Below are 11,878 nucleotides of genomic sequence, written 5' to 3' on the forward strand. Positions count from 1 at the left end.
TGATTCAGAGATGGGAGAGGAAGGTACTCAGGAGCCCCAGCCTGGGAGGGAATGAGTCTGTGTTCTGAAAGCTTGGCTGGATCCAGCCTGGGGGATGGGAGAGCCTCTGTGGGCATCTCTTACTCTAGAGGCTGAGGTTATTTCTAGGGTTGGTTTGTTGTCTCTTGTTTTCCAAACAGCACAGCAGAACCTCCTCCTCCCTCCCCCATCCTACCAGATCGAGGCTATTTATGCCTAGTGACAAGCCTGAGGATCCCAGGGGGGGTGGCCTCAAGGACCTGGAGGGGCCTTGTGTCCCTGGCAGCCTCCCTCCCAGGCACAGGGAGGAAGCCAGAGGATTGGAAACTGTAGAGGTGGGGAGTCCTCCTCCCCACCTCTACAGTTCCCTCCACTTCCCTCCACACTGGGTGGTTCCCTCCACTTCCCTCCACACTGCCGCCTGCAGTGCCCCATCCCTGCACACTCCTCACACCCCTCCCTGAGAAACCCAAAAATCGTGGGGCCAAGGACTAGGGTCTCCCCTGGGCCTCAAAGGTCAAAACTATTCCTGGGCATTGTGGAACCCAAGGCCGAGCTCATCTGTCCCAGGGTACAGCTGGAGGTGAGGAGGTGGTGACCTCTGTTTTTGCCCCCCCGAGTTGTGAAATCAAGCCCTTTGAAGGTCCAGGCTCTGACCAGGGTTGGGGGTCCTCTCTTCACTCCTTGTTTCCTGAGAACACCTTGGTTCCCGCTAATAAGAGCCATGACAGCAGTCAAAAGCACCCGCTCTTGCGGGCTGAAGTCCTCTTTTACAAACTCGGGCTACGTGTGACCCCTGGGGGTAAGCGGGGGGGGGGGGGGGGGAGGGGGGGACATGAAGATGGCATGTGGACTCTTGGTCCCCCAGTGGACCTTGTTCGGCTGGGTCCCGTACCCCCTCGCCTGAGACCGAGTACAGCCGTCTCCCGCTGGCTGCTGGTGGGAGGCGTGGGGGAGGCTGGGAGTGAGGACAGAGAAAGCAGGGAGGGGACGGGGGCGGGGTCCTGGCGGCCCGGGGAGGTAGGGAGAGCCAGGTTAGACTGGGCGGGCCGAGGGGCCCTGGGGCGGGATCGGGCCCAAAGAGGAGGTGTGGGCGGGGTCTGGCCCCCAGCCTGCGGGATGCGGGGCCGGGGCGGGGTCCGCACTCTGCGGGCAGGGGCGGCCGGAGGCGGGGTCCGGGCGGGGCGGGCCCCGCGCGCACTTCCTCGGGGAGGGGTTGGGGCCGAGCTCCCACTCGCCCACACAGTCCGTGTGCAGCCGGCACCCTCACCGGCGGCGCGCTCGGCCCCCGCTCGGCCCGGCCCGCAGGTACGAGCCGCCGCCGAGGGACGCGCGGCCCGGCTTCCCCGCTCCCGCCGCCCGCTTCGAGGTGAGCTCCCCGCCGTACCCGGCGCCGAATCCCCGCTCTGGGCCCTGGCCCCCGCCCCCCGCCCGGGTCCGGCCGCGATAACCTGGGGACGCGCTTGGAGCGGGAGGCGCGGGGGCGCTGAGCCCCGGAGGGCGCCCCCCGGATCGCAAGGATCCCGGCCGCCCGGCGGCCGGGCGGGGGCTGCTTCGAGACTTGGCGGGGGGAGGGGGCCAAGTTTGAAACGGAGAAGCCAGAGTCGAGCGAGGGACCGAGAGGGTTCGAGAAACTGAGGCTCCCAGAAAGGCCGGTGGAGCGAAAGCGAGACAGGGATACGAGCGATAGGCTTAGATAGGGGGAGGCTCAAGGATGCCCGAAGCAGGGACAAGAGACTTGGGCGTAGAGTCACCGAGAGCCGACCGGAGGCATAGGGAGGGACCCAGGTTTTGTGGAACGGAGCATTTGAAGGAGAAGCATACAGTGATCCCAGTGAACACGCTGTAGCGCCCTTCCCAGGGCCTTGCAGGGTCCTGGACAAGTAAGGGGCCCTTGAAGCCTAAGCTTCTTTAGCCTTGTGGTAGATCAGCCTCTGTGAGGCCTATGGAGAAGTCCAGAAACTGGAGACAGAGACACTCAGGAACAGAGATTGTTAAGAAAGAGAGAAGGGGTGGGGTGGGAACCCCTAGGAGACCCTCAGATACCAAGACTTGGGTGTACAGAGGTAGAAATCCGCAGAGCCGGGCCCTTGCAAGATGACTAGCCCACCCAAAACATAAAGACAGCTGAAGTGTGCAGAGACACAGACATGCTGAGTGGGACAGAGCTGGCTCTGACGGAGGTGCACTGACAGCTTGGGTCAGACCTGGAGAGACTCAGGCCTGAAAAGACTGGGAAGCAAGGATGTGGAGAAACAGAAACTCTGGGCCAGCCAAGCCCCTGTGAGGCAGAGGACCTGAGACAGACTGAGATCAAAAAGGAGCCCCAGGCATACACCAAGACAGCCCCAACTTATTTTTAAACTCAAATCTTGGACGCACTGCTTCAGCCCTGGGGGATCCGGGGTGAATGAACTGTTCCTCTCCCGTCCCCAGAGCAGCTGCTGGATCCTGCTTCCCACCCCCCCCCCTTCCCCTAAACTGCTCTGACTCCCAGGCCCCATGGGGGGAGGGGAGGGGAGAAGGGAGAGTTTGGGGTTGGTGCCTGATAGCAGGATGTGGGGGGGGGTGAGGAGAGTTAGGTTTCTCCCCTTAAATCTCCTGTCAGTTCCTGGGACTTGGGGGGTGGGGGGGAGGGGTCTGAGCTGATCCTGACTCACAGCTGCGAGGCCTCACCAGGGTCCTCCTGGACAGTATAGGGTGGAGGTGGGGGCGGGGGAGAGTTGAGGGGTTGGCATGGGTAGTTGGAAGGGCTTCTGGTTGTCTTCCAATCTCAGGGTTAGCAGCTGGGAAGAAGAGTCAGGCTCCTGTGCTAGTGATGTCACCAAGTATCTCCTGTGTCCCTGCTCTTAATGTTGACCACCCTCTTTACCACCACTGCAGCATTTTTAGAGAGACAAACAGGAAAGGGCTCCAGGCTGGAAAGCAGGGAACCTGGCCTCTCTGAGACCTGAGTGACCTTGGGCCTGGCTTGTCGCCGGTTTCTGTACTCAACTGTAAGATGGGGATGGTACCCTAGCCTGCCTGCCTTTTGTGAGATCCAGTGAAATGGTGGCTGGGGTTGCACTTTGTGAGAGGCCACACTTTGTATGAACACCTGCGTACCTGTGTGAGTTACACTCACTGGGATCAGGCTGGCCCCACTGACTTCCTCAGCCAGCCCCATAACCTGGGCCTCTTTGCTTCCCCCAGCAGAACTGGAAGTTGGTGGGGGGGCGGGGGGGCCCTCTTTGTTCTCTCCCTGGGTTTACCCTGGGAATGTCCAGATCAAAACCCAGGCCAGCTCCCTGACCCAGGCCTGGCTCAGAAACTTGACTGACCCCAGTGTGAGTGAGGGGGCTAATAATAAAAACACCGATGGCTACCATTTACCGACTATTCACTTTTTGCCAGGTGCTTTCCAAGCACCAACATTTAAGCCTAACGACAACCCCAGGAGTAGGAGGTAGTCTTAGATAAGAAAATAGGCCCAGGAGCTTCAGTGACTTGCCCAAGATCACCCAAATAGTAAGTGAACAACAAGTCAGGATTCAGATCCACATGCCACATTTGGGCCTCTATCACTACATGCCACAGCCATTCTGAGCTCTGGGAGGTGCCAGATGTGTGTCTGCGTCAGGTGTAGGAGTGAAGTGTGTGTGTGTGTGTGTGTGTGTGTGTGTGTGTGTGTGTGTGTGCATGTGCATATTGGTGGGAGCAGGGGCTGAGAACCATCTGGCAGACTGAACAGTCTACCCTGTGCTCGAGTGTGCACATGCGCGCACGCACACACACACACACACACACACACACACACACACACACGCCATGAAGGAAAATAAGATTGGCTCTCTTCCTAAGGGCTAAGCTCCCTTAGCCCTGCCAGGGAAAGTGGGAGGGAGATGGGGAGGAAGGGGGATGGGCAGGGACAGGTGGGCCTTGATAGTGCCCTTCACTGTCCTCATTAAAGCCCAGCTGGACGGACTAGGGACTAGGGAATTCTGGGAAGGAAACAGAAGCCATGCTCATACCCTATTTGGGGTGCCCCTGTCTCAGAGTGGTGACTGCATCCCAGGGGATGGCCCCAGAGCTAGCCTGGGCCTGGGAAGGTGATGGCTGCTGTGGGCCAAGCCAGGAAGGACGGAAAAGACCCAGGGCACCCCTGGACAGACCGTAGCCACACTCCACCTGTGTGGCCCCCTGCTGCCCAGTGGCTGACAGCCCAGAGGACACTCAGATGTTGGGCCAGAGGAAACCCAGGCCCAACTGGTAGGGAGCAGACTGAGAAAGAGGGCTACGCTCTACCCTACAGCACAACTCTGCCCCAGGAGTCATCTCTCTGAAGACCCCAGCCCCTGGAGGCCTCATGGCCTGGCCCTGGGTACGAACTTTGTGTCCCCCCCCACCCCCCCATTGTACAGAAGGGCAGTTTTGAGTTCACAAACCATCCCTTCAAGAGCCAGGCCCTCCAGGCTTGGGGCATTTGCTGGCGCCTGGAGTCTGAACTCCAAGCCAGAGCAGTGCTTCTTGGCCAGAATTTCCCACTGGGGGTGGCTGAGAAGAGGAGGTCTTTCCCTCCACTTGAGCCTGGGCAGGCTCTGGGGACTGCCAGTTACTGGGGTGAATGGGGGGAGGGGTAGTGGGTTTGGTGGGTTCCTTTGTCCTCCCCAGGCTCCTCTGGAGCTGTGGGAACATCCCCTTCCTCTGAGTCCTGGTAGTTCCTCTCCACCCACCCTAGGATCCAAGCCCTTAGAGAGCAGACTTCATGATGGAGGAGGCTGGGGGTGGGGAGCTCTGAATCTGGGGCTCGAGACGAGTCAGGGGCAGCAGAAGGGACTGAGAACCCCACTTCCCTACCCCCCCCCCACACTCCCCATGCTCCTGTTCCAGAGGCAGCTGTGTGTATGACCTCATCCCACAAACATGCTTTGTTCCTGAGAAAATGGAAAGTGTCTGAGGTTTGGTGGGGGCTGGGTGTCTGCAGCAGCAGCTCTCAGGGCTCCCCCCTGCCTGACTCCCCACCCGAGAGGGGGCCTGATTGGGGAGAAAGTGTCTCCTGTGACTCCCACTCTCACCCTCCACTCCCCCTGCCCCAAACCCTTAGAAACCAGAAAAGCTGGGGAGAGGCTATTTCTCCCAGAGGCAGGGGGTGGGAAGTAATGACCCCAGGGGATGGAAAGAACCGCCAGGAGCGGATGCCCCCCATCGGAGATGGCAGGGGGCATGCTGCATAACCTCCATCTTCAGTTTACCTCTCCCTCCCCTGGCATCTCCATTCCTTCTTCTCTCCCCTGTTGTTGGTCAAACCTGACATCTGGCCATCTGCGCTGCCACAGCTGCTGCATATGTTGCAGGCCAAGGCTGCCCAGGCTGGTGTGACCAGAGACCCCGCAGGGGCCGGAGGGGGGGTGAGGGCAGAGGGTCCAGCTGGGGAAGCTTGGCTGTGTCCAGCTTGCAGGACTTCCTTCCTGCTTAAACCTAGGCTGAGCCTCTCAAGTCCTTGCTTGGGCTGATTCTGCAGGAGGGAGGCCCGAGGTGACTTCCACCTCCGCCATTCGCGACCCAACATCCTTTTACACACCCCATTCATGTCCCTATGCCCCTCACTCCGGAGCTCTGGCTAGAGGTTCCTTTTTTCCATGTCGCTAGGGCTCCTTCCTGGGAGTCAAGAGAGGGTGGGGGTGCTGTTTATATGGGATATAGAGTGGGGTGGCTCCCTGCCCCTGCTGTTGTCCCCTCAGGGACAGTAGGAACAGTGGAAGCTACACTCAGGCTGGGGCAGGAAATGAGTCACTGACCCAGGAAAAGCCCCCTCCCCCCAGATCTGCCAGGGCCCAGATAAGAAAACAACTTCTGCTTCCTGATTTTTTTTCCTGACCCCTTCTCTCCCTCCTCTCCCCGCCCCAAACCCCCATTAAATGCAGAAATAAACATGCAGGGGGTGCCTGGGTAGTTGAGTGTCCTATTCTTTATTTTGATCCCTGATCACGGGATCATGGGATCGAGCCCCGCATCTGGCTCCTCGCTGAGTGTGGAACCTGCTTGAGATTATCTATATCCCTCTGCCCTTCTCCCCCCACCCCCGCTCCTGTGCGTGCTCTCTCTCTCCCTCTCTCTCTTTCTCAAATAATTAACTAATTGGTTAAAAAAAAAAAAAGAGGGACGCCTGGGTGGCTCAGTTGGTTGAGCGTCAGACTTTGACTCAGGTCATGATCTCGCAGTTCATGGGTTCGAGCCCCACGTCGGGTTCTGTGCTGACAGTTCAGCCTGGAGCCTGCTTTGGATTTTGTGTCTCCCTCTCTGTGCCCCTCCTCTGCTCGTGCGTGTGTGCGTGTGTGTGCGCTCGCGTGCGTGCACGCCTGCATGCTTTCTCTCCCTCAAAAAAATAAACGTTAAAAACAAAAAAGAAAGAGAACAAATGTGCCAGACTCCTCGGTTTCCAGAAGCAGCCCTTCCTCTTCACCACCTGTTCTGACCTGGCATTTCTTATGCCTGGTCTCTTGCAAAAGGCTTTTACAAGGGGCTGAGTCACAGCCCCTCTGGGTGACCCACGCCCCACCTTTTGCCCCTGGCAGGGCGCACTCATAGCCACCATGAGCGAGTCCTTTGACTGTGCGAAATGCAGCGAGTCCCTGTATGGCCGCAAATACATCCAGACGGACGACGGCCCCTACTGTGTGCCCTGCTATGACAATACCTTCGCTAACACGTGTGCTGAGTGCCAGCAGCTTATCGGGCATGACTCAAGGGTAAGGACTGGACCTGACAGGGCAAGGAGTGGGTGGAGGCTGGCGGAGGGGGCAAAGGTGCCAGTGTCCCTTGCCACACGCCCCGCAGGAGCTGTTCTACGAAGACCGCCACTTCCACGAGGGCTGCTTCCGCTGCTGCCGCTGCCAGCGCTCACTGGCCGATGAGCCCTTCACTTGCCAGGACGGGGAGCTGCTCTGCAATGACTGCTACTGCAGCGCCTTCTCGTCGCAGTGCTCCGCCTGCGGGGAGCCCGTCATGCCTGGTACGTTCCCTGGGGGGGCTCGCCGTGTGTGGGACCGGGTGCCTGCATCTGGGTAGGGTTCTTGCACACATAAGGGACTGGCGCATGTATGGTGCGTATGTGGAGGCTGACTATGCTTAACACCTGCACACACAGCATCTTTCTGGAAATTCGGTGTATACAGGATGGGTCATGCCCGTGTGCTCCCGGGAGATTAGCACGCACGGGGACTGGCACACCCAGCTGTACACACGAAAGCAGAGCATGTACAAGAACGGACAAGCTTGGTACATTCCTGAGGGTTTGGCGTGTGCCGCACCAGCAGGCCTGCTACGCGCCTGTGAGTTGACCGTGTATGGGCAGACGGACAGGCTTGGTACACGCCGGGGCGCTTAGCACATGAGCGCCTGCACGTGTGGTACATGCAGAAGCGAGAAGTGCAAGGAGACCATCGTGCTCGGTGCATTGGGGCTTGGCGTGTGCAGAAGCAGATAAACAGAGGGCTTCACGTGTGTGGTGACCCGCATGCCTCATAGTTACGTGAGGCTTGAGGACGTGTGGAGAATGACATTGTTAGGACATGTCAAGGCTTAGCGTGTAGTGGATGGATCACGTCCGGGGCATTAGAATTCTGTGTGGGCAAAGACTTGCTTGCCTAGTATATGTAGGATCGTTGTGGTGTGCTCAAACCATCACGTCTGGCATATAAGGGCTTAGCGTATACTGAGTCATCGTGCCTGTGACACGGAGGCCTGGCGTATGCTGAAACAGTCATATCTGGTACACATGGGGACTTCGCTTATGCCAACTCCTCGTGTCTAGTTTCTGGGAGCCTAGCATGTGCCCAGCGAGCGTGTGCAGTGTTTGGGGGAGGGTAGCATGTGCTGTATATGGGGCCAGGGTCCTGCTGCATGTGCATGGATGCCACCCTGCTTAGGCTGTGGGAACAGCGGGGACCCTCCTCGGGAGGGTAGCAGAGGGTGGCACTCAGGAGCTTAGGACACAGCCTCTGAGTGGGACCCCTGTTCCCCACAGGGTCCCGGAAGCTGGAATATGGAGGCCAGACGTGGCACGAACACTGCTTCCTGTGCAGTGGCTGTGAGCAGCCGCTGGGCTCCCGTTCCTTTGTGCCCGACAAGGGTGCTCACTACTGCGTGCCCTGCTATGAGAACAAGTTTGCGCCTCGCTGCGCCCGCTGCAGCAAGGTGGGGGCTGGGCCAGTGGGGTGGGGGTGAGCCAGGCTCTGTTGTGGGGTGGGAACCACCACTCCCTCCCACTGACAGATGCTGCCCCCATAGACGCTGACACAGGGTGGCGTGACATACCGTGACCAGCCCTGGCATCGAGAATGCCTGGTCTGCACAGGGTGCCAGACGCCCCTGGCAGGGCAACAGTTCACCTCCCGGGACGACGATCCATACTGCGTGGCCTGTTTTGGAGAACTCTTTGCACCCAAGTGCAGCAGCTGCAAGCGCCCCATCACAGGTGGGACAGAGGTCAAAGGACAGAGCGGGTAGGGTGCAAGCAAGGGAATGGGATCTGGTGTTGGGTGAGGCTGAGGGACAGGACCGCGCTCCGGATCCGCAGAGCTAACCTCCGGCCTCCCCCCAGGACTCGGTGGAGGCAAGTATGTGTCCTTTGAAGACCGCCACTGGCACCACAGCTGCTTCTCCTGTGCCCGCTGCTCCACCTCCCTGGTGGGTCAAGGCTTCGTGCCGGATGGAGACCAAGTACTGTGCCAGGGCTGCAGCCAGGCAGGGCCCTGAGCCAGGACTCCTGGGCCCAGGGCCTCCCAAACCAGGGCTCCAGGACTAAGGCTCCTTTTCCAAACCACCTTTGGGACCCAGCCCCACCCCCCACCCCCAAATTGGGGCTCCTCCTGGGCTCCAGGATTCAGCCTCCCTGCTCCCACATCCCAAACCTGGGCTCTTATGGAGCCTCCGTGATTCAAATCCCCTCTGCCAACCTAGACTCCCCCTACAGTCTGGGTTCCCAGATCCCAAGCCCTCTCCCCAAATCAGGGCTCTAGACCCAGCCGTCTAAACCTGGACTCTGGGGCCCAGGCCCCCTTTGATCTAGACTTCTTTCCTGAGACGTTAGGTCCTCTGTGGGTGCCTGAGAAGTTCTCAAAAGTGGGCTATATTCAGGTTTGATCCTCCCCACCGTCATCCCAATCTAGCCTCGGGGCTGGGGCTCTCTGGACAGCAAAACAGGCGTTCACACTTTAAAGGGGTCCTAGAGCACAGGGTTTTGCCCATCCGGTATCTGTCGAGTGTTTTCTCCTTTCATTTGAGCTCCATTCTGCCCGGAGATGGGCAGAGGGGGTGGGACTGGTTCACCCCGCCCTTCCAGATTCTGCAATAAAGCAGTGTGAGGAAGCGAAGGCCTCTGTGTGTTTGTCTGGGTTTGGCGGGGGGTGGGTGGGGGGGCGGGGGAGGAAGGTTCCCTGGCAGACAGGGAGGCTCTGAGGCTTTTCCAGACCTCCTCCGTGCAGGGCAGAGGAGGAAGCTGCTGGGATGGGAAACCTCCGGAGAACGGGGATCCCGCCGCTGCTACTGTCCATCTCAGGCTCCACCAACCTCCCCTCTGCTGGCGAAGGATTTTTTCCTCCGGGTGGGGAAGGGAGGGGGCTTGGGGGAGGTCCCGGACGGGAGCGGAGTTGGCAGTGGGTTCCCCATCCAGTACAAACCGCCCCCCTCCACTGGCAGCTCTTCCCAAATCCCGCTGAGCACCCGGTGCGGATTCCCAGTCTGGGCCCAGACCCTCAGCCCCCTTCCCCCTCTTCCCGAGGATTAGCGGAGGCGGCCCGGGATCCGCTCGGGGCCGCACGTTTTTTGCCAAAAAAGGCAAGGATGCAGCTGCACGCGCCGCGGGAACATCTGGATCCGATTCCCGGCATGAATGGGTCACGGCCCCGCCCCCCCGTGATTCAGGGGCGGAGGCGGGAGTGAGCGAGGGGGGTTGGCCCCCAAAGTGGGGAGATGGGGCGGAGCGCTGCTCCCCACCCCGGGTGTCGGTCGCCCGCGGCCCCTGCCCCGCCCTCGGCCCCCCGACGGTCGGGGGCGCGCTCCCGGCACGCGCGGCTTGGGGCACTCCTTGTCCTGCCCGCCGCCTCTTGGGGTGGGGACCCGAGCTGCAGAGCGAGTGGGCCTTAGGGCCTCGTGGGGGAGGGGCCCTCCGGTCCGGCAGAACCACGCGATCATATGTATCTCATACTAAATCCTCCCAGAAATCCTATGAGGCGGGCATTTTTCCATTTCACAGAGGTGCAGACTCCGCTTGCCAGTTCCCCAAAGTCACCTAGGTAATCACAGGTGGATTATTTTCAGACTGCCTCCCGGGCCCGATGCAAATCCTAAACTTTCTGAGACTGTGGTTGCCATTTTTCAACAAACCTTTACAAATACCCAACATGTGTCCTTACAACTGATAATTATATGTTTACATTTTTGTCTCTTTCTCCCAACGGCTTCTGTGAAGGCTGGGCTCGCGCCTGCCTTGCTCACCCTTCTATTTTCAACTCCCGGCACTTACTACTTGTTCAATAAATACTTGTGGAGGAAGAGTAGTCCAAGCATAGAAAACAGCTGGTGCAAAGAACGGGAGGCTTGAAAAAACATATGGCGCTTTGGGGAAGCAGCAAGTAATTTCATTTGGAGGAAGTGCCAAGAGACTAAAATGGCAGGCAGAAGCCAGGTCACAAAAAATCGAATGCCAAGTTAAACAGACCTCACCCTGCGGGTAAGCAGCCAGTGGAAATGTTTCAGTAGGGGCATAAGATGATCACTCTGACTGCAGCATGAATAATGGATTGAAGGGGTAAGATGAGCAGGCTCTGTAGGAAGCTAGTGCACTGGTCCAGGTGAGAGATAAAGAGGCAGGTGGCATCAGGAGTGGAAAAGACAGGACTCGGTGACTGGTTTGATAGACCGGAGAAGGAGGTTTTAGGGGACGGAAGGTGAATGGTTTTGCTTAAGTGGTCCACCCACCTCAGAGAAAGAGATGTACAGGTGCTGTGTCATTGATCTCAAGATAAATATTTTTCGTCTTTAACATCCCAGAAAGCCAGATGCATTGTATAATGGGTAGATGTGACATAGATGGACAATTTTTTCTTCTTTCTTAGTGGAACATAATGATGGAGTTAACATTTGATGACATCTTATATTTGATGATATATCATAGATCCCAAATCCTCCCCCCCCCCCGCCCCCCAACACAGTCTCTCCAATCTTGAATGGAGATTTCCCACCTCTTTTCTAGAGGTGCAAGAAAAGCCTCTGGTGAGGACTTTTGCCTGGAGTGCTCTCCCTGCGGTTTAGATCTTGTTTAAATTTTTAGACATATAACCCTCACAACACCCCATCAGCAGGCAAGATGAGAGTCATTATGCCTGTGTTATTTTTCAAACTTTGAAAAACATAAAGCAACGCATTCTCATTGTAGAAAAACTGGAGAATTCCTAAAAGTAAAGAGAAGAGGCAAATCACTAAAAATTGCTGGAGATATTATAACTTCCTAGTTCCTTTTTTTGTTAAGCATGCATGTACATATATGTGTCTTAATTTTTAGGGCTTTTTTATTTTATTTTATTTATTTATTTATTTATTTATTTATTTATTTATTTATTTATTTTAACGTTTTATTTATTTTCGAGAGACAGAGCATGAGTAGGGGGGCGGGCAGAGAAAGAGGGAGACACAGAATCTGAAGCAGGCTCCAGACTCTGAGCTGTCAGCCCAGAGCCCGACGCGGGTCTGGAACCCACGAACTGTGAGATCATAATGTGAGCCAAAATCAGATGTTTAACCGACTGAACTACCCAGGTATCCCATTTTTAGACTTTTTACAAATGTTTATTTTTGAGAGAGAAAGCAAGAGTGGGGGAGG

General features: G+C 57.5%; 1 protein-coding gene across 2 annotated transcripts; it reads left to right on the top strand.

The window, feature by feature from the left end:
• The first annotated feature begins 1,210 nt into the window (after positions 1–1,210).
• Positions 1,211–9,366, top strand: FHL3 (four and a half LIM domains 3). 2 transcript variants are annotated; one of them, XM_047873646.1, is made up of 6 exons: positions 1,225–1,387; positions 6,573–6,746; positions 6,835–7,009; positions 8,024–8,193; positions 8,287–8,473; positions 8,600–9,366. In XM_047873646.1, the coding sequence occupies exons 2-6, from the start codon at positions 6,591–6,593 to the stop codon at positions 8,752–8,754; spliced, it is 843 nt and encodes a 280-aa protein (XP_047729602.1). In that variant the 5' UTR covers positions 1,225–1,387; positions 6,573–6,590; the 3' UTR covers positions 8,755–9,366. The 2 variants fall into 2 exon arrangements, with proteins under 2 accessions (XP_047729604.1, XP_047729602.1); XM_047873648.1 differs by lacking the exon at positions 6,573–6,746 and having other exon boundaries at positions 1,211–1,387.
• Positions 9,367–11,878: the final 2,512 nt, after the last annotated feature.

The sequence above is a fragment of the Prionailurus viverrinus genome, chromosome C1 (assembly GCF_022837055.1).
Source record: "Prionailurus viverrinus isolate Anna chromosome C1, UM_Priviv_1.0, whole genome shotgun sequence".
Lineage (NCBI taxonomy): Eukaryota > Metazoa > Chordata > Mammalia > Carnivora > Felidae > Prionailurus > Prionailurus viverrinus.

Excerpts from the sequence above, each read along its gene's own strand:
- FHL3 (XM_047873646.1), top strand. The coding sequence starts at position 6,591 with ATGAGCGAGTCCTTTGACTGTGCGAAATGCAGCGAGTCCCTGTATGGC. Across the intron at positions 6,747-6,834 it reads TTATCGGGCATGACTCAAGG|GAGCTGTTCTACGAAGACCG; the intron begins GTAAGGACTGGA and ends CACGCCCCGCAG. Across the intron at positions 7,010-8,023 it reads CGGGGAGCCCGTCATGCCTG|GGTCCCGGAAGCTGGAATAT; the intron begins GTACGTTCCCTG and ends TGTTCCCCACAG.